Below are 25,149 nucleotides of genomic sequence, written 5' to 3'. Positions count from 1 at the left end.
GCTGAGTGTCCTCTCCCCTTGGTTTTGCTTTTCTACAAAGATTTTTGGTGGGAGGCATTCACACAATAGAAAATAGTCCACTGTAGACAAAACAATGAAATGGTATGTCTTTTATAACAATAAGCAGCAAGATATTTTTAAAAGGAACATCAACAGGTGGTTGTGATGGAGTTCTATTGCAAACATCTGCAGATGCGTCAGGGATATTAATTAGAAGCTAATGTGAATTCCGGAGGGGCCATAGCTCAGTTGGTAAAGCATCTGCTTTGCAGACAGAAGGTCCCAAGTTCAATCCCTGGCATCTCCAGGTAGAACTTGGAACATCTCCTGCGTGAAACCCTGGAGAGCTGCTGCCAGCCAGTGTAGGCAATACTGAGTTAGGTGGACCGACAATCTGACTCGGCGTAAGGCACCTTCCTATGTTCTTAATAAATATGGTGTTGAAAGACCTAAAAGAGAGCAGCAAGCCAGGTGAATCAGCAGCCCCAAGCAGTGTGGGACAGTCCTGGCACCACCACCAAGAAGCCATTGCCTATTGTGCCTCAGCTCTATGAATGCCAGTTTTTGTGTGGTGCACGGACTGCTCTGCAAATCCTTCTGCTAGAGTTTGCAACAAATTACATCAGGCAGCTTTTCTTCTGGTTAATGCCTGATGCTAAACCATGGTTTGTTTAAACTGTGGTTTATTTTAACAGACCATGTTTCTCCAAGGCTTGGGTCGTTTTCCAGCTCTTCGTGCCTTTGTAGCTTGGCGTGAGTCTGTGGCAGGATAGGGGGGCATTGTTAAGGGATGGTACTGGGTTCACATGTAACTACTCGGCCAATTAGGCAAATCAAGACTCATCAACTGACAACAAGCCATGGTGGTTTGTTAGCAGTAAGCAAGCCATAGCTAAGCTCATGGGTAGACAGACTAAGACCCGGGGGCCGGATGATGCCCAATCGCCTTCTAAATCCGGTGGTGGATGGTCTGGGATCAGCATGTTTTTACATGAGTAGAATGTGTCCTTTTATTTAAAATGCATCTCTGGGTTATTTGTGGGACATACGAATTTGTTCATTTCCCCCCCAAAAAATATAGTCTGGCCCCCCACAAGGTCTGAGGGACAGTGGACCAGCCCCCTGCTGAAAAAAGTTTGCTGACCCCTGGGCCTAAGCTATTGGGCAGGGTTCATGCATGGCACTAAGCTGTAGTCTAACAAACCATTGTTTAGTGTGGCATGCAAACCAGGCAACTTGATTGGTTGGCAGGCTCACCATACTTCCATTTTAAGTCTTCCCCTTAAAACTAATGATCCCACTGTTTGTGGAACAGAGGCTTGTTTATAGTTTAAAGTATCCCTGAAGCAGAGCATTAACTTGCATGAGTCTGACCCTTGGGCCATCTAACCCAGTGCTGTCTGTTCTGACAGGCAGCAACTCTCCAAAGTCTCAGGTAAACAGTCTTTCCTGGCACCTGTTATATGATCATCTTAACGAGAGACAAGAGGACTGAACCTTCAACCTTTGCTATGCAAAGCAAGTGCTTTCCTGCTGCCGGGGCAAGGAGCCCATTTACTGCTCAGCAAAGTGAATTTCCAAGGTGATGGATGCGAGGTGCTAAGAGCTCTTGAAAGCTGAGCGCTTTCCTGCGGTTGCACATGGAGCACTCGGTCAGCTTCCTGAGAACATTACCTTTTGAGTTCCTTTCTTTTCTTTTTCTTTTTAAAGTATGCAAGATTCCAGCCTTTATTGATTAAAACAAAGACCTATGGAAGCATGTGACAGTGTGCAGGCACGCTAAACTGAATTCCTGCTGGATACGATTTTGATGGCTTGCCCTGAGGTTATTGGCATCTGTCTGTCATGACAACGGAGGAGTGCTCCTTTTGGGGGTGAATCTGTTGGAAGGCTGCAGCTTGCTGTGGATGTAGAGATGGAGACAGGACAGACATGTTTTGTTGCAGCTGGGTCTGATCTGGTTGTGCTGCTGCAGATGCATCATGGCGGTTTTTTTGTCTCTGCACTCCTCCCAGTGGTCATTCCTCCTTCGGTCAGCAATAATAAGACTGATGTTGCTTTCTGCAAAATAAGCTGGATTTTGCCACCTTGCCAGCACAGATTTGTCTCACCATCGTGCATGTGCGAATCCGCCTTAATTTCCCCCCCCTTTCCAGTGCGCCATGCTCACTAAAAAAAATAAACCTGATCGCTGCAGCCATCAGAATTTCCATTCTTTGGTTCTACAGGCACAGGTGTTGAGCAGAGCGCTTTATTCCTTTGGCTGGGGACAGCATACTGCTGTATAAACAGTGTCCGCTTACAGGCCATCCCTCTAGAATGCAAAAGGTCACTCACAGCAACGGCTTGAAAACAAGATCAGGCAAGTTCGTGCTGTGTGGGGCTGTGGTTGTGACAAGCCCCATAGTTTCAGGACAGGGGCTCCCACTCAGGATGCCCTAGCCTTGGTCTTGCCCCCTGGCAAAGACCATGTGATTTGTCTTCTACACTGATTTCTATCTCAGCAGTAATTTTACAACAGCCCTGTGAGGTATGGCATTATTCTATCCTTGGGCCCATGATGCAGTGCGATTTCTGAAGCTGTGTAGGTGTGACTCCATAATAGTGTCTGTCAATCTGAACTCTTTCAGTGGTTTATCACTGTAGATTGTGGCATCAGTGCAGTTAGTTTCATTTGGTACCCTATACCCCCTCAGTTAGCTTTCTTGACCCTGGTATCAGGCCTTATCCTAAAATGCATTCTGGAAGCCTTTCTGATCTCTTAAGACTTTATGTAAAGATGAGCACGGTGATCTTGTGTTACTAGCAAAATTTAATTTGTGTTTCCTGTAAGATGAATGGGCTCCACATAGACAATAGTAAGATAAACTTTGTACTTGGCAAACAAAGATAATCAGTTAGTCATTTCTCACTAGGATTATATTATTTCAGCTATCAGCTAAGTAAGGTAAACAGAATAACTAGCAGACAGGTACTTGTAGGAAATGGACGATAGAACAAAGGAATACATGTGTCTGAACAAATTACTTATCCCAAATATATTATATTGCAGGCTTCCTCAACCTCGGCCCTCCAGATGTTTTGAGACTACAGTTCCCATCATCCCTGACCACTGGTCCTGCTAGCTAGGAATCATGGGAGTTGTAGGCCAAAAACACCTGGAGGGCTGAGGTTGAGGAAGCCTGTTATATTGCAATGTTGCTGTCTGAAGCAGCATTTATATACTTGGGTCACTTTCATTTCGTCCAATAAACCAACCTTATGGGGTTATAAGGTTATACGGTTAACAAATATCTATAAAAGATGCATGTCATAACTCTAGCAAAATGTCCCAAACCTGCTAGTAGTAGTGAGTAGCAATACGCATGAGTGCTGGAAACACATATAGGTTCAAATGTGCACCTTGTAACAGCTCTTCCATACTGCCTCACTGGAAGCTTCCCAGGAACTGCAGAGGATCCTCTGGAAGTAGAAAATAGGGTTTCTTTGAAATCAAGGGTGTTTTGTTTTTAACAGCAAAAGTTCTAAATCCTGATTTTTAAGAGTATCTGGGTATTTTGCGTGTGTGCAAAATGGGGCATTAGAATCTGTATACACAGTCCTCATTGCCCAGGATTGGTCCATCTTTTCCTATCCTCTTGAGTAAAAGAGGAATATATTGGCAAAAAAGATATTCACAAAGATGTGAGCAAGCTTTCAGGTGCACTAGGGCTCTTTCTCAAGCTGAATGTTAAGTAAAAAGCGGGAGGGATAATCTGAGCGAAGATGAATACACCCAAGTGCATGTTGGATTAATCTTAAAATAAAAAGGAAGGGGGTCTCTCTCCCCCTTCCCACCCCACATTTTGCTTAACTTCCAGCTTGACAAAGACTCCAGATGAGCTCTGAAGCTTTCTTCTTTTAGGATTCTTTTTGGCTCCTCCTAATAGAGGTATTGCTTGATGGGTCTGGATTTTTCTCTTTCTCTCTGCAATGAGCCAACACAGCTAATTTTGTTATCTCTGCCTACCTAGCATCTTAATTTTCTGTAATTGAGTTGCGTAACATTGAAGGCTGATGAAGCAACCTTTTTGGAGTGTGAGTCTTCTGCCTGGACTTCTTGCCTTGAGTCCCCTGGGGGCAGCCTCTTCGCCTGCTGTTTTGGTAGCCTTCTGTCTTTGGTGTGACATGCTATAGTCCGTAGATTGTGTGGGAACAAGAACTGGTGATGGTGCATTGGGGTCTTCCCTCCTTGTAGAGTGTTCATAGCCTCCTTCCCTTAATTTTAAATTGGCAAACCGTTTGCCACGCCCCCAACTAGGTTAGAGGCTTTCATGCATTATTTGTAGGAGATTGATTGCGCCCTGTTGGCATCACACATGCACAAATTGGGGTTCCAAATTCCTTTGATTACCTGGTTTTTTAATTACTGTTTGAAAGGAATGGTTTGTTTACGTGGAATGTGAGCGATGGTTTGTTCACATGGAATGTGAGTGATGGTTTGTTCATGTGGAATGTGAGAAAGTTTTTCATGTGGACATTGCACCGAGCCACGCTAAGCACCGAGCCACGCTAAAGCTTTGGAAAACAGGAAGCAACTTTTTACTGAGCCCAGACCATTGGCCCATCTAGATCAGAAGTGTCTGTTTTGAATGGCAGCAACTTTTCAACATTTCAGATAAATGCTTTCCCCAGCTTTACATGAAGAAGCCTGGGACTTTCCGCATGCAAAGCAGATGCTTGACCGCTTAGCTGCAGCCGTTCCTTAGCCATGGTTTGGTTTGGTGTGATGTCAGGACTAAGCTTAACTAAGACCTCCTAAGTGGTTGACTACAGTAGCCTGCAATTGATGATTCTTTGGTGTCGCTTAAGAGGTCATGGCCACTGGTCCCATCACCTCCTGGCAAATAGAAGGGGAAGGGGAAGAAATGGAGGCAGTGAGAGATTTTACTTCCTTGGGCTCCTTGATCACTGCAGATGGTGACAGCAGTCACGAAATTAAAAGACGCCTGCTTCTTGGGAGAAAAGCAATGACAAACCTAGACAGCATCTTAAGAAGCAGAAACATCACCTTGCCAACAAAGGTCCGTATAGTTAAAGCTATGGTTTTCCCAGTAGTGATGTATGGAAGTGAGAGCTGGACCATAAAGAAGGCTGATCACCGAAGAATTGATGCTTTTGAATTATGGTGCTGGAGGAGACTCTTGAGAGTCCCATGGACTTCAAGAAGATCAAACCTATCCATTCTGAAGGAATTCAGCCCTGAGTGCTCACTGGAAGGACAGATCCTGAAGCTGAGGCTCCAATACTTTGGCCACCTCATGAGAAGCGAAGACTCCCAGGAAAAGACCCTGATGTTGGGAAAGATTGAGGGCACAAGGAGAAGGGGACAACAGAGGACAAGATGGTTGGACAGTGTTCTCAAAGCTACCAGCTCTGAGTCTGACCAAACTGCGGGAGGCAGTGGAAGACAGGAGTCCCTGGCATGCTCTGGTCCATGGGGACACGAAGATTCGGACACGACTAAACAACAACAACAACAACAACAAGAGTGGATGGAGTCAATAATATATATGATGTGCTTATCCCATACTGTTTTTTGTTGTTGTTTGTTTTTAGAAAAGCACAGTTCCACAGTCTTTGTCAAACACGTTAATAATTCACTCGTGCAGAGCATCTTTTCTACATCTTCCTCCTCCTCGTCTGGGGAAGTCAGCGGGTTAAAGCCCCCACCCTTTTAACCGCAGAAGTTCTTAATCAGCAGCTCACCATGGGTGCCATGTCACTCCACACCAACCCCTCACTTTCATTTTGCAATCGTAAGGGGCTAGGAACTTGGTGGCTTTTCCTCTTTTTTTAATTAGGTGAAAGCTGAGATTTCTGGAATGTGAATTCCAGGTGCTTGCGAACCTGTGAAGGCTCCTTCAGAGACGCAAGGCTGCAACGGGACCTTCTGTGAATTGTGCCACAAAAAAACCCCACCGAGAGTAAGTTTTTTTTCACGGCGGCTAGCAGCTCACGGGTGGCTTGCGCCAATGCCTGAGGAGACAGTCTGTAGCAGAACATACTTGTCATGTGGGGATGTGCATTCCGTGGCGCTGCAACTTCCCCAGGGATGTGAATTCCAGACTCTTTAACAATAGGAAGTGTTGCTGATGGGTGTCTAAAAACTGGGCATGTCTGTCCAAATCAGTGGGTGCTCGCATTGCTGGACGCTGCCTCACCAGCCGGGTTGTCGGAAGTGGGGAGGAATTCCAGCCCCACCCCACCCCCTCTGCACATTCCCAGCTCATGATAAGGAAGAATCCCCTTTGGCCTGTTGTTCTTGGATGGTTTCTAAGTCCTCTTCTCACTCTTATCCTGGTTGTGACTAATCTGCGTGTCAGTTTCCTGAACAACTTCAAGGAGGGATTCCCCCCCCCTTAATTACCTGGCATTGCTTAGATTGGCAAAAAAAAGCCGCCACCCCCCTTTAAACAAGGAAGCTTCTCTTAGCAGAGGATGATGTCTCCAGGTTGGAAGGTTTTGAGACCCCACCTGTCCTGTGCATTTAAAAACAGGATCATGCTTCTTTAAGCATCCATGGCTTCCTTCATTATCATGGGTACTGAAAGTGGTCCCATCAAAGGGCTACATAGTCCTTGCACACGAGGGTTGACTGTTAAAGCACTGTGAGAATTGCAGCTTCATTTTGTCTACTTTCTGCCTTTTTATCCCAACTTTTTCTCAAGGGTGGTGTACATTGTTTTCCCCGCAAATACAGTGGTACCTCGGGTTAAGTACTTACCGTATTTTTAGCCATATAGGACGCATTTTCCCCCCCTCCAAAAATGAAGGGAAAATCTGTGTGCGTCCTATGGGGCGAATGCAGGCTTTCGCTGAAGCTTGGAGAGCGAGAGGGGTCAGTGCGCACCGACCCCTCTCGCTCTCCAGGCTTCAGGAAGCTATCAGCAAGCCTGGGGAGGCCGCGTGAGTTCCCGCAGGGCTCCCTAGGCTGCGGATAGCAGCCTGCTGCACGGAGCGTGGGGCGTGCTGAAGCAGAGCACCCCGCGCTTCGGGCAGACATCGGGCAGCCCCACAAGCTCATGGGACAGCGGGGAGGCGCAGCGCCACCATCCCGCTGTTCCCCGACCTGGTTTGGATTCCCCCGACCTGGTTTTGGGGGGGAAATAAAGGAAAACCGTTGCTCAGTCCCTGCTCCTGCCCACCTAGCAGTTCAAAAGCACACCAGTGCAAGTAGATAAATAGTTACCACTGTGGCGGGAAGGTAAACGGCATTTCCGTGTGCTGCTCTGGTTCACCAGAAGCGGCTTAGTCATGCTGGCCACATGACCCGGAAGCTGTACGCCAGCTCCCTCGGCCAATAAAGTGAGATGAGCGCCACAACCCCAGAGTCAGTCACGACTGGACGTAATGGTCAGGGGTCCCTTTACCTTTACCTTCCAACCGGGCAAATACCAGAGGTTTGTATGTGTGCCCACAAGCCACATCCAGAGGCATCGATCCAAGTCCCTATGCTGTGTATACTTCATGCACGTAAATCACATGGCTTCCTCCCGAAGAGTCCTGGGAGCTGTAGTTTTATCACTAGCAGAGCGGCACTTCCCAGCATTCTTAAACTACACTTCCCAGAATTCATTGGGGCAAGTCATATGCTTTAGATGTAGGGTGTGTGCACAGCCTTCCTTTAAACGATGCATTATCCCGCTAGCATTTTAAATCCTGTGATAACAAAAGCTCTTTACAAATGGGTGTTTGTTTATTCTCTAGCTTCCTGCCTTTCTAGACTGGTGCCCTGCAGGTGACAGAAGCATTCCCTCCCCCCCTGCTTCAGCTTCGCACCTCACATCCTTTCCTCATCCAGGTGTTGCACAGAATTTTTTAAAAAAATGTGACCGGACTGGTCAGGGCAGGGCTGCAACCTTACTTAACAATGCCACTTCCTTATTGTATAAAAACAACAACAAAAGACTTCGTGGGTTTGGATGGCACTTTTAAGATGGCATTATTATTTTTTTCAGCAGCTGTGGGGAGTTTCCCAGCCTTTTCCCAGAACCCTGAAATCTAGACACTTTATGTATTTATTTGCATTTATATAATCCCGCCTTTTCTTCCAAAGAACCTAAGGTGGAGTACCTGGTTCTCCCCACTTCTCATTTCATTCCCACAACAACCTTGTGAGGTAGGTTGGGGTGAGAGACAGTCAGTGGCCCAAAGTCTCTGACAGAGCTTCATAGCCGAGTGGGAATTCGAACCCCGGTCTCCCAGGTGTTTTGTCCAGCACTCTAACTGCTGCACCACATTGTCTCCTCCTTTTTTAAACTTTTAACAATGGTCACGTTTTTGCTTTAAGCTAGAAAACTTTGCAGTTTGGGGGTCATGTTGTTCATGTGTGTGCCTTCCACCCAGCTTCTGATATTCCATGTCAACGCTTTGGGTGTTGCTAAGGCACAAATTCTGGCCCCAAACCTTTCCAGAACTTGTATTAGTTTTTCCTTGCCATCTCCCCACCCCCATGGGTGTGTTTTACTTTAAATAATAATAATAATAATAATAATAATAATAATAATAATAATAATACAGGAAAGAGTTTGGCAAGATAAAATCACAAATGGGACTTGGTCACTGCCTTGTTCCAGGAAGAAAGTCTAGGGCCCATCTGAACTTTTTTCGCCTAGCTCAAAACTCCCCTCAATCAACCCTGTCCTTTTCTGTCTGAAACAGACCCTCTAGCTCAGTATTGTCTACACCAACTGGCAGCAGCTCTTGAGGTTTCAGGCAGGGAAGATGCCGGGATTTGAACTCTGGACCTTTTGCATGTTAAGCAAGTGAATGCATCCAATGAAGCCCATGAAAACTCACGCCATAAATAACATTGGGAGCAGCCTTATACTGAATCAGGCCCTTGCTCCATCTAGCTCAGTGTTGGCAACTGACCAGCTGGCAGCAGCTGTCCAGGGTTTCAGGCTGGGGTCTCTACCCTACCTGGAGAAGCTGTCAGGGATGCAACCTGGGACATCCTGCATGCAAGGCTGATTTAGTTCCCCAGAGCCACCCCACTTCCCTTCCCCCTGAATGTATTATTTGGTTTTAAGGTGTCACGAGACTTTAAAAAGAAGCCAGAAAGCATGGTTTATTGTTGCTGTGCATGTAGTGTCCTAGCAGCCTCCGATGCTGCAGCGCCGAAACATTTTCCGGGCAGACTCCAACCACAGTGCCAAAGTTGTGTGGCCAAGTTGGTTCTGCAAACCGGTTGTTTGTTTGGCCGCGTCTCCAGTCTGGTGTGAGAAGGCAGATACGAATGACATTTCCCAAATGCACTTGGCCAGCACTGCATCTCAGAGCGTACAATTAAGTTCCCTCTGTGCTTAAACCCGTGGCTGTGAATGTGACGCCCACAAGCCTGTTTGGCAACGCTGGTGATCGTTACTTGCCTGCTGCTGCTGCTGCCTCTCTTATGCAAGCAAGAGGAGTGATGCCAATGGGGAAACCGAGGCCTGCAGTGGCCACGTTCGGTGGCCAGTTTTATCAGCTTCATGGAAAAGGGCAGGGTGAGGACGATACTGACCGTGGGTGGTTTTGGGGTTTCTCCCCACGAGATCCGATATCTGAGGGCTTGCCTCCCATGCAAAAGGGTCCAGGATGGATCTCACCCGTCTCAGGAAGAGTTGGATCATTGGCCTGTCTGGCTCAGTGCTGTCCACGCTGGCTGGCAGCTGCTCTCTGGAGTTTTGTATGGGGGGGGCATTCCCAGCCTTGTCTGGAGGGGGTGGGGGTGGAACCTGGGACCTTCTGCATGCAAGGCAGGTGTCCTACCACCATGCTGCAGCCCTAACCCGCCAGGGGTGGGCTTTGGCCTTTCATATTTCTGCATCGCCTTGTGCGAGGTCAAAATTAGTGTCCCCTGCTTTCCATTCTGCACATGCGCTACGCCATAGTGGCAATGCCCTGCAGTGCCCCCCATGGCTTGGCGCCAGTGCGGGGGAACCAATTGCACTGCTCTAAATCCACTTCTGCCCTAACCCACAGTTGGGGGTACAAAAATAGCTGGAGACCCACATTTGGGGAACACAGCTCTAACTGGAGTTCTTTTGTTTCCCAAGCTTGAGTCTCCAGCTGTTTTTGGACTACAATTCCCATCATCCCTTTCCTGTTAGCTACGGATGGTGGGAGTTGTAGTCCAAAAACAGCGGGAGACCCAAGTTTGGGAAACACTGGGTTAAAGGATCAGTAATGGGGACTGGGAACACAGCTTGAAATTCTCCACTAAACACACACACACACACACACACACACACACACAGAGAGAGAGCCTATATATGTATTAATCTTGCAAATTCCAGTTGCATAACACAGTTTTGTCTCGAGGCTGGAGGGGTGAATTTGCACAATTCTGCTATATGCTAGTAGTCATAGGTTATTGAAGGATAAGGCCGCCAATTGGAATCAGTTTCACTTGGGTCCTCCCATTTGAGGCATCCGGTTGGCCACTGTGAGAATAGGATGCCTTACAAGATAGGCCATTAGCCTGATCTAGCCTCTTTTTACACTTTGATGGCTAGGTGAGCCTTTGGCCTGATCTCTTAAGGCCCTTCTTGTGTTCTCAGAATGAGCTACAAAGGGCACAGGAACCTTGGCCAGCCTTCTCTTTAGCAACCCTTCTGGGCGCTAAGTTTCAGCAGCACTTTCAAGCTTACCTCCATGAGGACTAGTAACTTACTTCTTTTAAAAAATCCAAGAAAGTAGAACTACTATAGGGTGGGGATAAAATTGTGACTTTGGTATGGTCCTAAGGGATCAGCACACCTGGATCGTGTCTTGCCTAAAGATGCTCAAGAAACGCTTGCTTTCTGTCCAGTTCTTAATCTGTAAAGAAGCAAATAGACCAAACAAGGTGTACAGTTCTCTTCCTCCCACTGCTTTCTGACTCTTTGTTTGGCTGTTGATGATTCCTCCCAGGAGAACATGCCCTCCACCCACAAACTCCCTAATATACATGTGCATCTGATTACCCAGATATGCATAATTTTAAGGGATTGCCTGTGATGGATATGTGTAATTAAGGAGTCCTAAATTAGCCACTGGCAGTAGCAAATTGGCTACAAACCCGGGCAGAGCTCAACCCCACCCATCCTCAAACACTTTACATAATGCATCGGCATAACCCTGGCATGTGCCACAGTAGCCACAGCTACTGGGTAAATTGAGCTTAGTCAGAGAGCCTTGGCAAATAATACAAGGGGAGGCCGCCCATTGTACCGCTGTGTGAGTCCCTGTTCTTTGGGCAGAATTTGCTGCAAATTGGAATAAATGCCCAAATCCTGGCTTGGTGATTCACACTTCCTTCGTCTTGCACACACACTCTCTGCAAACTTCTGTTCAGCAGTTCTGGTCTGTAGGGTTGAATCCAGTGCTTGCCCTACTCAGAGTAGTCCATTAATTTCAGTGTGCCTGCTCCGAATGCAACCCATGGACTGTAAATAGTAAATTCATAAAGGGGGAGGCTGCCCATTGCATCTCTGTACAGGTCCCTGTTTTCTGAACTTGCTTTGTTGCAAATTGCTGCAGAGTAGATGCACTGGAGATGATTAGCTGTTCCAGCAGCATGACTTAGCTGGAGGCAACCCACAGACTGCGTAGAGTAAATCGATCAAGGGGGAGGCTGCCCAATGCAGCTCTTTGTGAGTCCCTGTTCTGCAGCAAACGGGAAGAAAGGACCCGATAGTGCCTTAAAACCTGGCTGTGAGTGCTTTGCACTTTCTTTGCAGCGCACACAATTTCCTGGGTATCGTGTGAGCTGGCCTTTCCACTTCCAATTCGGAGAGAGCGGCGCTTCGCCGCTGCCAGAAGGTTAGGGGAAAACGCTGGTCAAAGAACACAAGTTATGTAACATCCCCAGGGCGATCTTTCCCGACCTCCTTTTTTAAAAAAAGTTCTTAGCAGAGGAAGACGGCCAAAATCTTGCCTTCCCTGTTTACTGGCTAGGTCAGTGGACTGCTACCTCTGCCATCAGCCTTGCCGAGGCTGGGTGTGGGTGGGAAGAACAGCTCTGTTTTCTCTCCGGACGGACCCGTGTCAAAAGAGCCATCTTTCACCTTGGCCTGTGTCTGCAGGGCTTGGAAGATGCGTTGCCTGCTTCTGTTTCCTGTGTTGCTAGAGCGTAGAAGGGTTTTTCCACACAGCTTTTATAGTGTTTTCAAAAAGGTCGGTTCGCTGTTTCCCTTTCGCTCTCGCTGCCCGACTCCAGAGAGCCAGAAGTCGCCAGCTTCTTACTTAATCGGGCATTTGCTGCCTTAAACAGGAAGATGGTGGTTCTTGTGGATTTATTGCTGCTTTGCTAAAGGGGCCGAAAGCTCTAGATTTTGGGAGTTTTGCAGTTAATCTGTGGAGCATAGCCATATAGGCACAATTTCTGATTACTGTGGCGTTATGTTCTGACTTCCGTGGTGAGTGGTTCCCCAACCCAAGTCTGCTTTGGAGAATGTGCATGTGAGAGAGAGAGAGGGTGGGGGGCAGATGCTTTTTTCCCTACCAACTTTGGAGATGGGGGTGTCACTTTGTGTGATGTAAAACATTCCCAAAGTTAAAACAAAACAAAAATTCCTTCCAGTAGCACCTTAAGGACCAACTAAGTTAGTTCTTGGTATGAGCTTTCGTGTGCATGCACACTTCTTCAGATACACTGAAACAGAAGTTTCCAGACCCTTCTATATAGTGAGAAGGTGGGGAGGGGTATTACTCAGAAGGGTGGTGGGAATGGGTGATTGGCAGATAGCTGTGATGAGCCTGTTGACGACTCTTAACGACTGCAATAGGTCTTACAGGAAAAAGCAAGGGGTGAGAAGGTGAAAAGTGGCTTTGTCATGTATAATGAGATAAGAATCCAATGTCTTTGTTCAGACCAGGTCTCTCCATGGTTTTAAGTTTGGTGATAAGTTGCAATTCAGCAAAGTTGTGTTTATGTGCATTACCCCCCGCCCCCCCCCCCGCACTCGTGGCCTGCAAAGAAACAATTGTGATTTTGCAAAGCTGATTTTGATGCAAGGTACGAGACGTTTCCTCGCCAGGGACTAGAATGCTGGATGATTTGGGATTTTTCAAGCAGCTATTCCTGAAGGGGTGCCCTTTTAATTGCAGTTGGCGACCTCTTCCCCCTAATGGAGCCACCACTTTGCTGGAGTCTTGCTTCCTGGCTTCTCCTAGAATCCTCATAGCAAATTCCACATTCAGGATTGAAAATAACACGAGACTGTTATGCGAACCTGTTGTGAGGCCTCACCCGGGATGGCTGTGTCCCCTTCTGGTCGTTCCACCTTTTTTTAAAAAAAAGGTATTGTACATCTGCCAGTCAGTGCAGACAATACTGAGCTACATGGTCTGACTTGGTATTAAGGCAGCTTCTATGCTCCTATATCATAAGAGAAGGGCTGTAGCTTAATGGTAGAGCATCTGCTTTGCATGCAGAAGGTCCCAGGGTCAATCCCCACCAGCATCACTTGGTGGGCAGTTTGTGAAATTCCCCAGGTGCCATGGGTCCCTGAGGATCATCTAGTCCAACCCTCTGCAACACAGGGATATGCAGCTGTCCCATACGGGGATCAAACTTGCAACTTTGGTGTTATCAGCACCTTGCTGTAACCAACTGAGCTACGAGGTTTGGAAATCTTTGAAGCGATCCATGAGGACTACTGCCCCTTGCCAAACAAATCTCGCAATCACTTCTCTCCCTGCCCACCCACCCTGCAAAAAAAGTTCTTGGCTGTTAAAGTTTGTATTTGGAAGGGGCTCTCATAACAGGGGACTTTCCTTTTTGAAGTTTCCTGGCTTAGCCTGGGCAGGGTTTTTGTCTGCTGTTTGGACAAGCGTTGCTTAATCCGCTTCATAAGATTCCCGGAACTGTCCCAAAAAGCTCTCATTTCAACAAAGGAATTCTGGGGGAAAGGCTAAAAGTCAAACTAAGGCCCCACTTTTCCTGGGGCACCCCTCGAAGCCTCCAAGGGCGATGGGCTGGCGACCCCTGATGGGGACCCAATAAAAATAACCTGAATTGAAACTTCTGCCTGGCTCATCCACTCTGGATCTTCCTTTTATTCTTGTGGGGTGTTCCTGACCCCCAAGAGTATAACAGGATATACTGCAGCACCACTACCTTTGATAGTCGCGGGAGGGCTTTGACCGAAATTGTGGCTGCCCCATACGACAAAAAGTAAAACCGTGCCTCTGTAAGAGGCAAGAGCAGTGACTCGTACTGAGCGGCAACAGGCAGCCACCTCTCCACAGGTAACTTTATGTATGGTATTAGTTGCAATTGATCCAGTGCGGAGCTGTGGGGGTGGAATTTGCCGTCGCACCATCAGCGAATGCTGATTGGAACGATGTGCAATGTCCAGGAACAGCAATTCGTGCAGAGGTGCAATGGGCAGCCTTGTCAGTCTGATTGTACTTCTTGTTTTTTAAGAAAGATTAAAATTGTTCCTCAGTTGCAGCACACCTAGTAGCGATCAGATTGCTGATTTCTGGGGCTGACTGTGTGAGCTTCTCTGTCACCGAGGATTTGGTTCAGGGTGTGTTGGAGAGTTTTGTTGTTGTTGTGGGGGTGGGGTTTGGGGTTTTTATTGCTTTCAAAGGAAGCATCTCAGCCAGGCTTAACCACCAAAACCAGCTCGGTGGAGCTGCTTCCGTTACTGGGTTGGCAGTGTCGGGGAGGGGAGAAATCATGCTTCTCCCCTTTGTCTTGCCAGACTCTTCTGAATCAAGAATGAGTAATGGCTGCTTGCAGGAGAGATGTCTTGGAGAGGCCCTCTCTGTCTCTCTCACCCTCCAGAGATCCTGAAAAGAGAATTTAGCAATACACTGGGCCCTGTGAGCAGCCAGCATCAAAATCAAGCACTGCTGGAACAGAAATCCCTCTCCCAAAGTGCATCTGTAGGGGAGGATGACAAGGGACGGGGCCTTCTTGGTGGTGTCCCCCATGTGTGAAACTCTCTTCCCAGTAAGGTTCAACTGGGTGAACCTGGGTGAACATCTTTTCGCAACCAGGTACATAGTGTGCTACCAAACCTTTGTAATGCTGTGATGCAGGGTGGGTAGGTATGGTTGTGTTGTGTCATAGGAAGCTGCCTTATCAGGCCCATAGCTGTCAAGCGTCCCTTATTTGACGGGACAGTCCCTTATCCCAGCACCATGTGCCGCTGCTGTCCCTTATTGATGATGTCCCTTAAATTTCCCGGGTTTCAAAGGAAGCAGCTCCTCTCCCTTCCTGCTGGCCAGGGAGGAGGGAGGCTCCAACAGTGTTGCTTAGCTGTGTTGCTCACCCAATGAGGAGTCTAAGAACGACTGGGGGGTGGAGCTTGCATGCCTTGTGCTGATCAAATCGGCCGTGTTGCCTGGGGACTCGCCTTTGCTCAGCGCTTCCCAGCACAGAGGTGACGGTGGTTTTCCTTGCTGCATTCCCTTTGCCTTGTTGCTCCGCTATGGGAACCACCACTTGAGGCGTCGTTTGGCTGCTGGTTGACTAAAATCCCTTATTTTGGCTGCTGATCCCTTATTTTTGAGGCTGCTGGTCCCTTATTTTCAAATCTGTAAGTTGACAGCTATGATCAGACCGCTGATCCACCTAGCTCAGTATTGTCAACACTGGCTGGCAGCAGCTCTCCTGTGTTTCAGACAGGGGCACTACCTGGAGATGCTGGGGATCAAACCTGGGACCTCTGATGCACTACCACTAAGTTGCAGCCCTTCTTTATGCATTGTGTTGTTTTTGTCAGCTCCTCCTAAATTATGCACACCGCTTAAAATATGTTGCTAGTCTCTTGGACACCTTGTTGTACAACAAGCGACTGGCAGCTGAAATAAAAGCAATATTGAATGATACCTAGAGGAGGAACAATTTGTGACCTTGTGTGTTGCTAAAACACGCACCTGGTTGTCTGCGTAAGACTCGTCATCCCCACAAGTGCGCAAGAGCGCCTCCTTGGAGCGCACGTCTGCATTGCTTCCCCTTTTGGCCGAACTGTGCCCAGACCTGGCTCCTTCTGGCAGGGGGCGGCGTGTGCTCAGTTTCCCCTTTAATTAGAGAGCTCTGTCTGAGCTGCTGCCAGCCCAGCTGCTCTGCGGTTACGCCTCTGTCCAAGAGAGAAAGAGGCATCGGAGGTGTCCAATTAGCTGCAGGCCACCTTCCTGTCTTGGCGTGATCTCATTCTTCAGATGTTGCTTTCTGGTTCCCGGAGCTCTGGAGAGGACAAAAGAGGGTGATGATGATGATGAACTGAGGCCTTCTTCTGGAAGCCTGTTGAGCCAGCTTTTGGCTTGTGCAAAATGGAATAGGTAATGCTGTATTTTTCCTGTTTTATTCACAGTGCCAGGGTGAGTTGTTTCAGGCCCATGGGCCATATCCGGCCCTCCAGCTGTCTTTTTCTGGCCCTTTCTGGCACTGATTTACATCTTGTCCTTGAGTTTGTTTGTTTTTGCCTGAGCTCGGATCATGCCTCTTGCTTGTCTGTACAGTATATGGAGAAGGGTGTCTTTTTGGGGGGGGGGTGTTTAAACTAGATTATTGTGCAAAGGTAGAATCCACATTCTTGCTCCACCCACTTTTGCCTCTGGCTCCGCCCACCAATGGGACGTGGCCCTCAGAAGGTTGCCCAAAAAAACAATGTGGCCCTGAGGTTCAAAAATCAAATGATCAGCTTTGCCTCTTCTTTATGTTGCTTGTGGTGTATATACCTTTTTCAAGCCAGGGTGCCTATAAAGTGTTTGTGTGTATAATATATATATGTATAATACTGTGTGTGTGCTTGACACAAGGTCTGATTCACTCTCCCTACCATTTTTTTTCCATGCCAAGCGAAATCCTGATCATGAGTAACGGTTATGACTGCACCTGGCAGCCTTTCTGGGAGATTGCCTCATTCCAGGAAATGTTTTTTTTCTTAGAAAGCGAGTTCCCACCCTTATTATTATTATTTTTTCAAATGTTTTCGCCATCCCTTCTGCCTCTCTCCCCCCCACCTACCCCCCTCTCAAAAAAAACACACCCCACAGTGGACCCAGCTTCTCTGCTATATTACAGAAGATCCCTTGTTATAAAGCAAACTGGAATGTAGATTTCGTGGTACTTCTCTGAGGATGAGTGTGAGTGAGGGTGACTCTCCTGAGTCACTTGTACAAGATGGTCGTATCTTGGTGCCTGTCCTCTGCATTTTCCTTAAGGGAATCAGAACTTCTTCGCTTAAGAGTTTCACGACTCTTATAGAGCGACTCCCTTCTGATCTGTCTTGATCTAACGCGGGTCATTCTGGAGACGCAAAACAGGGTGTGTGTATTTTGATTATCTTACCCTGTTTTTCCCCACACAAACTCTTCCCCCCCTCCCTTGGATTTCCACTAACATTTTGGGATTCTTTTTGCCAAGCATGGATGGAATGTGAAACTACGAACACTCTGATGTGTTTGTTTTCCTGCTAATTTTGCCATTTTGCTGCTTGTGAATTCTTCCAAGGGGCTACTGGCTGGGATGAAATAATTGTAATATCCCCCCCAACTTTTCCTGCATTTGCAAAAAAAATTAAAAATGAGACCAATGGTCGAGGGTCCTCCTAGTTGACTCATTGATGTTTGTAATCCCATTGGCCTCTGTCCATGTTATGGTGATGAAATTTGGGAGGGTATTAGGGGTTTTAAAAAGTGTTGGCTTTGAAATAGTAAAGCTTTTTATGGCTCCAGACCCTGTTGTTATTATTAAGAATAATATTTCATATATATCAACCCTTTCCTCCAAGGAGCTCAAAGTGGTACACATAGTTTTTCCTCTTTCATTTTGTCCTCGCAACAACTCTCTGAGGGTAGGTTCGGCTAAGAGAATGGCTCAGGATTACATCAAATGAGCTTCATGGCCGACTAGGCAACTTGAACTCTGGTCTCCCAGGTCCTCGTCCGACACTCTAACCACTGCACCACACTGGCCCATGTAATAAATAAGTAGATAATAAATCTTGGGAGTCTGGGTCAGTGGGAAGAGTGAGGGTCAAGCTACCCTAAGGTTGCTAGGTGACACGCAACTCTACTCCCAGGCTTCCCTCGGGCAACAAGGCCCTATGACAATCGGGAGTCTTATTTTCAGAATGTGGAACCTCGCCAGCCTTCTGTGTTGAGGAAACATGATTCAAGTTGCCGGCCTAGAACCCGCCAGGCCTTCTCATAGGATGGCTGTCCCGTGCTTGTTTTTCCTCTACTGTTTTGCCGGCGTCCGTTATCTCCTCTGGCAAGCCAAACGGGTTCTGTGGAGCCTCCCACCGCACGGCCTCCCATGTGTGAAGTTTTAATGTTTAACTCTTCTTCCCCGCTTCTTGTTTTTCTCCTTTTCATCCATTAGGCGATTCTGACGGGATCTCTCGTAGCAACCTGTGAGGGCTTGAATGACGCCCGTGCACGGCCAGCGCGATTGATGAGCCTGCTTTGGGTGCCTATTAATAGACGGTAAAGATGGGGCAGAAAGTCACCGGCGGGATAAAGACTGTGGATATGAGGGACCCGGCCTACAGGCCCCTGAAACACGAGCTCCAGGGGCTGGATTACTGCAAGCCAGCCCGATTGGACCTCCTCCTAGACATGCCCGCCGTCTCCTATGAGATTCAGCTGCTGCACTCATGGAACAACGACGACCGCTCGCTCAACGTCTTTGTGAAGGAGGACGACAAGCTCATATTTCACCGGCATCCGGTGGCCCAGAGCACGGACGCGATCCGGGGCAAGGTGGGCTACACGCGGGGTCTCCACGTCTGGCAGATCACCTGGGCGATGAGGCAGCGTGGCACGCACGCGGTGGTCGGCGTAGCCACGGCGGATGCCCCCCTGCACTCGGTGGGGTACACGACGCTCATTGGGAACAACCACGAGTCCTGGGGGTGGGACCTCGGGCGGAACCGGCTGTACCACGACGGGAAGAACCAGCCCAGCAAGACGTACCCGGCCTTCTTGGAGGCCGACGAGACTTTCATCGTGCCAGACTCGTTTTTGGTGGTGCTGGACATGGACGATGGGACCTTGAGTTTCATCGTGGACGGACAGTACATGGGAGTTGCTTTCCGGGGACTCAAAGGGAAAAAACTGTATCCGGTCGTGAGCGCCGTGTGGGGCCACTGTGAAATTAGGATGCGCTACTTGAATGGGCTTGACCGTACGTATCCTCTCTTCTTCATTTTTCCTACCTGGATTTGAGAGTCTGAATTGGCTCCTCTGTCTGAGTCACTGTTCTAGGGTTGCCACTATTCAGTCTTTCCACCTGCTGAGTAATTTTGTCACCTTTCTGCATTAGGTAGCCCTGGGTCACCTAGTTATTCCCAGTTGTAGGCATTTATGCTGCCTTTGGAGCGGGAGGGTGCCTGTTGCATCTCTGAATGATGTATTACTCTGGGCTGGTCTACCTCTAAGCCAGGCAATTGTGTGTTGCTTTTCAAAGGGCAGGTAATTCCCTTCCTCCTTCTCTTCAACACTTTAGAAATTAATCTGTTGAGGGTAAATAAGCCTCCCATTCTGACTCAGAATTAAAATCAAGAACTTAGGGGACTCCAGGTCTGGAGGTTTTCCACGGAGCTATCCTCCCTGGGTCCTCCATAAGTTTCTGTGAATGCATGTATGCTTTTAAAAAAGTGCAACAGGCCAGACATTTGCCTGCTTATCTAAATTCCTGTTAAGGATAAGCGGGGCTTTGTGCTGAGTCACAGCTTTCAAAAATGACTCAGTGAAAAATATCTGGCCTGGTCGCCTCTAGTCCTTTTTAGCTTGTCTTCTCCCTGTGGTGTGTGACACCTTCTGTTGTCTGTCTCTGGTTTCTCCCAGCTGCAAACACTTTAGTGGCATATCCTGTGTTTTATTAGCCCATGCAATTTGCAAATGTGTGTGTACTTGGCAGGGGAACCTGCTTCTCAAAACGGAAGTGGGCACAGATTGCAGGAGGGGCGGTGTTCCTTGCTTCCTCCTCCCCACCAAGCCGCCCCCCCCCCGTGGGGACCCCCTTTTAAGTGACGTTTTACAGGGCTATCCCAGCATCGTCCTTTGCGCCTGTTGTTCAGAGGAGACATGGCAGGCAGAGGCATGCCAGGAACACCTAAGCAGGCCCCGTTGAAAAGTGGTTAAAAGACCAGCTCACTTCCTTTTGCTAAGTGAAACCCACACAGTTCATTGCTTTAGCGTCTCTTTGTAAAAATGACAGGTAGAACTGAAGTACAGGTTCATATGGACTAGGGAACTACCCAGAATGTTCCAAGTGGAGGATGTTTCTGTGATCCCAGAGTACCCAGCAGCAGGCAAGGTGGCCCACAGCCTCCCTGCATGATTACCTGTTCTGGCCTCACTTTGTGTGGATCAGCAACTTCTGGGTTCAAGTGTAGATGCTTCTGCTTGGCACTCTGATTGACCAGTGCCTGACTCATTCAGTAACCCCCGACACAGAAGTGCAGCATGCAAGACTGCCCATTCCCCCAGAGGAGGCTGCCTGTCGCATCTCTGCGTGAGTGGGCATGCCTTGCGTCTGGTCCAGGAGGTCAGAACATTGACAACTGGAATCCAAAGCATCTGGAGGGCTCCAGGTTGGAAGAAACTATGATCGCTGGGGCTACCAGTTGCTGGAAACTACAGGAGGAGGTTTGCTCTTGTGCTGGAGTCTTGCTTGCAGCTTTCCATCTGATTGGCCACTGTGAGAACAGGATGCTGGACTAGACGGGCCATTGGCCTCATCTAGCAGACTCTTCTTACATTCTTGAAGTAAGCTTAATTTTGACAACCAGCAAGGCCCTCTCAGGCTCAAGAGCCCTTGTTTCATATGTTGCACATTGCACATTCCTGGTTTTGGTGTCTTCTCCAGAACCCCCCACCCCTCCCCAGAAATGGGTTTGCCGACACAGCTGGCTTTTAGATGCAAAGTGTAGACTTAGCAGCCTGATGGAGCACACGCCCGAAGCTTCCCCTGCCTTCTCAAGCCCAGATCTTATTGCCTTCTATTAAGAAACAAAACTGGATCCTTCTTCACGTGGCACATAGTTAAACTGTGGAACTCACTTCTACAGGAGACAATGACTGCCACTAACTTGGATGGCTTTGTAAAAAAAGATAATGCCACTTAGGCCTTTCTTTCCCTAGCCAGCAAGGGCTTTTAAAAAGAAATAAAATGTAAGTACAGTGGTACCTCGGGTTAAGTACTTAATTCGTTCCGGAGGTCCGTACTTAACCTGAAACTGTTCTTAACCTGAAGCACCACTTTAGCTAATGAGGCCTCCTGCTGCTGCCGTGCCACCGGAACACAGTTTCTGTTCTCATCCTGAAGCAAAGTTCTTAACCCGAAACAATATTTCTGGGTTAGTGGAGTCTGTAACCTGAAGCGTATGTAACCTGAAGCGTATGTAACCTGAGGTACCACTGTATTGGAAGAGAAAGTAGTCCATATTCTGCACTAAGAGAACCTGGGTTTTGTGGGGGAAACCTTCTCTTTATAACCCAGTTCGCGTAAGCCTGAGTGTTTGTGCAGAGTCTTTCTGACTATGAGGAGCTGCCCCAGGCCTAAACTTGGCGCTGAATTCCTGCCCTTGGAAATTCTACTTACTGAGTTTGTTCGCCTGGCTCCCAGTATTGCGCCAGCAGCTCTCTGCAGCCTTCAGGGCTAGTAAGTTTTTTCTCTTCTTCCATGAAGTTGAGGTTATCAGGATGGCCTGTTCTGCAGTTGACTAGAATTGCAACACTGGCCTTCTCAATCTAGAAGAGACGGCTGCTTTGGGGTGGGGGGGATGTGTATGGCTGGATCTAGCTGGATCTATACATTTGCCTGCAGGTTACCGTATTTTTCACTCTATAGTACGCACCAGACGATGAGACACGCACCTGGTTTGGGGGGGGGGTGGAAACAAGAAAAAAAAATTCTGAATCCCAGAAGCCAGAACAGCAAGAGGGATCTGCCTTCTGGGATAGCCGCTGAAGCCTCTCCCGGGCAGCGGGGTGAAGGCTCCCCCTGCCTGGAAGAGGCTGTGTACAGGTAAGCTACCCTCTGTACCCCATCTCCCGCAAGAACCATGCGCTCTTTAAAGGGAGCACGGTTCTTGGGGGCTTTTCTGGGAGGTGGGGGAAGGGACAGAGCCCCCACTTCCCACAAGAGTCGCGCAAAGCCTCCTCCCGCTGCCCTACAGAGGCTTCGCGGGAGCTATCCAAAAGCCAGAATAGCTAGAGGGAGCGCTGCGCAGCGGTGCCTCTAGCTGGTCTACCTTTGCGCGAAGCCTCTGCAGGGCACTGTGTGCCTTCATCCCGCTGCCTTGCGGAGGCTTTGCGCAGCAAAGCCCAAAGCTAGAACAGCAAGACGGAGCGCTGCGCAGCGCTCCTTCTCCCTGTTCTGGCTTCTGGCTTAGCCACGCAGCCTGCATTCGCTCCATAAGACGCACATACATTTCCCCTTACTTTTTAGGAGGGAAAAAGTGCGTCTTATAAAGCGAAAAATACGGAACATTGCTGTAGCCTTTAGACTGAAGGATTCTCCTGCCGCAGCCTAGAATGGGGGCTTCTTGGCAAAATAACATTCAAGCTACAGGTTTGGCAGGTCATGGCTGTCACAGACCCTTTTAACATTTGGTTGTCTCATGGCCTATGCAACACCTGAACCCAAGGCATTACCTGTTTTTGCTCTGTGCCTTCCAAACTGAGAGGCTCTGTGTGGCGGTTTGTTGCACGCCAATAGTTGTGCAATAGAGATGGCCATGCAGTCGGCACACAAGTGTGTTTTGAGTTACGCTTGCATAAATCTGCAAGCAGAAATTAGGAACCTCATGTGGAGGTGTGGGCTGTTTCTTTTCAAAACCTAGTGCAGCCTTTCCCAACCTGGTGGTCCTACAAAGGAGAGGCACTCAGGACCCATTCATAGGGCCCTCTAACTGGCTGGATGGTAGAGCATCTGTTTTGCATGCAGAAGGTCCAGTCTGCAATGACATCTCCAGGTAGGGCTGGGAGAGACTCCCTGTCTGAAATCCTAGGGCAGGCATAGACAGACTTGGCCCTCCAGATGTTTTGGGACTAAAACTCCCTTCACCCCTAGCTAACAGGACCAGTGGTCAGGGATGATGGGAATTGTAGTCTCAAAATATCTGGAGGGCCGAGTTTGTCTATGCCTGTCCTAGGGAGCCACTTGGCCCTCCAGCTGTTTTGGGACTACAACTCCCATCATCCTTAGCTAGCAGTAGTCAGGGATTATGGGAATTGTAGTCCAAAAACAGCTGGAGGGCCAAGTTGGGAAAACCCTGGTGTAAACAGTACTGATCTCAATAGTCTGGACGAGGAACACCGAGCTGAGCTTTCCAGCTTCCCTGGTGGATGCAGAATGCACTTGGACTTCACCAATGACTTTGTGTTCCAGAAGTTTGAAGTTATATTTCTCTCTTCCTCTGCCTGCTGCCCCCGCCCCCAGTTTTCCAAGCCAGCCGGCGGTCTTCCTTGTGATCAAAGCTCACGTCTTCAACTACCTCAGTGGAAAATGTGTCTGGGGAGGAAATTGCAGCTGGGAGTAGGTCACCGCGCTGAGGCTCTGCCCAAACGAAAAGGGAGTTTTTGTTGCCCGTATCTGTGACGTCGGCTCTGCGCAGGGGGGCCTTTGCAGGTGTCCCCTGCCTGCAGAGTCAGTCAGCGAGCAGGGTGGGGCTCCTTTTCAGGAAATCTTAAGTCAACTCAGATCCTTGCCAGGGGAGAAAGATGCTACTTGGATTGGGATCGGCCAGTGCTCCCAGCTGGGAAGATGTGGGATGTTTTTCCAGGGCCTGTCTTGAAAAGGGCAGTAGCTCCGTGGTGGTGTTTGCCTTGCATGCAGAAGTCCACAGCAGCATTACCAGGTAGTGCCGGTTGGGAATGCCTCTTCTCTGAAAACCCTGGAGAGCCACTGCCAGTCAGTGTAGACAGTACTGAGCTAGATGGATCAACTATCTGATTCAGAATAAGGCAATTTCCTATGTTGCAAGGAAATGGCCGTAGCTCAGTGGTAGAGCACTTGCTTTGCATCCAGGTGGTCCAGTTCCCACTATCTCCAGGTAGAGCTGACAAAGAACCCTGTCTGAAAACCCTGCCGGTCAGTGCAGACACAGCTTGGCTAGATGGACCCAATGGTCTGACTCAGTTTAAAGCAGTCCCCTGTGAGATCCTGAGTAGTTTTATTTATCTTCTTATTCATATAAATACTTATAATACGTACTGCAATTTCTTTAGAAAAATCAAAGCAGTATAGACACACACATACAACCAGAATTAATTAGCCAGCTCAGTGTTCTTTTAAAAGTTTTTTCATTAGCTGTTTGCATAAGAAGAGTTTTCAGCCATCTAAGGCTGAAAACCCAGGCTGGTGTCCCTCCAGATATTGATGATCTCCCATCACCCCTGACCACTGACCATGCTGGCCAAGACTGATGGGAGTCAGAGTCCAACCGCACCTGGAAGTGTACCACAGTGGCTACCTCTGGTGTAAAAGTTGCTGAGGGCACCTGTTCCATCTCTGTGAGAAGATTCTGCAACACTGGACGAATGACACCAGAGGGTTTGCTTCATGCTGAACTGAACATGCAAGTGATTTTGAAGATCCAGCTTAGGGTATCAGTGTTTGTGAAGGCCAGGGCTGTTGGTTAGAACAAGATCTGGCAGGAAGTATATTTTCGTTCAAGAGAGATTGAGCCAGGCTAGTAGAAGGCAGATGTGGCAAAACCTGGGGCCTATGTGTATCCACAGGAGCGCAATTGTGTACGGTGTTGGGTGGACGTGGTTTTCTTAAACTGCTGTATCTTGGCTGGGTTCTTTTAAAAAACAAAACAGATTTGTCTGAAGTTTGGACAACTTCTGGCATTCAGTGTGTGGGGTGCTCCGTGCCAGATTTCAGACTGCTTGAAGAAATCCTCTTCATTTTATTAACATTTGGAGAACATTATTGTCGTGGAATGTTTGTAAGAGACAGGCGCGTACAGTGTGTCTGTATTAAACAAGACATGTAGTCCTGTACCAACTAGATCAGTACTGCTGCTTATGACAATAATTGTAGTTGAAGAGTGCTGGGAACTGCACCTCTGTGAAGGGTAAACTACAGTTCCCAGGATTCTTATTGAGGAAGACATGTGCTTTAAATGGATGGTGTGCAGGCAGCCCTGGATTCTATACTGATAA

General features: G+C 48.2%; 1 protein-coding gene and 1 long non-coding RNA gene across 3 annotated transcripts in view; one reads left to right on the top strand and one right to left on the bottom strand.

The window, feature by feature from the left end:
- The window catches only part of SPSB1 (splA/ryanodine receptor domain and SOCS box containing 1), a 36,001-nt gene that overhangs the window by 8,092 nt on the left and 2,760 nt on the right, over nucleotides 1-25,149 (top strand). For both annotated transcript variants that reach the window (XM_081923849.1, XM_081923848.1), the window contains exon 2: nucleotides 18,353-19,156. In XM_081923849.1, the coding sequence (XP_081779975.1) occupies nucleotides 18,463-19,156 (694 nt within the window). In that variant the 5' untranslated portion in view covers nucleotides 18,353-18,462. The remainder of the gene's footprint in view (nucleotides 1-18,352; nucleotides 19,157-25,149) is intronic.
- LOC309377060 lies at nucleotides 17,033-17,586 on the bottom strand. The gene is made up of 2 exons (XR_014171417.1): nucleotides 17,370-17,586; nucleotides 17,033-17,275 (listed from the first exon to the last, which is right to left on the bottom strand). It is a non-coding gene; the product is annotated as an uncharacterized lncRNA (long non-coding RNA).

The sequence above is a fragment of the Podarcis melisellensis genome (assembly GCF_964234715.1).
Source record: "Podarcis melisellensis genome assembly, chromosome: 8".
Classification (NCBI taxonomy): domain Eukaryota; kingdom Metazoa; phylum Chordata; class Lepidosauria; order Squamata; family Lacertidae; genus Podarcis; species Podarcis melisellensis.
Note: the sequence above shows the minus strand (reverse complement) of the source record. Positions and strands in the feature narration are given on the sequence as shown.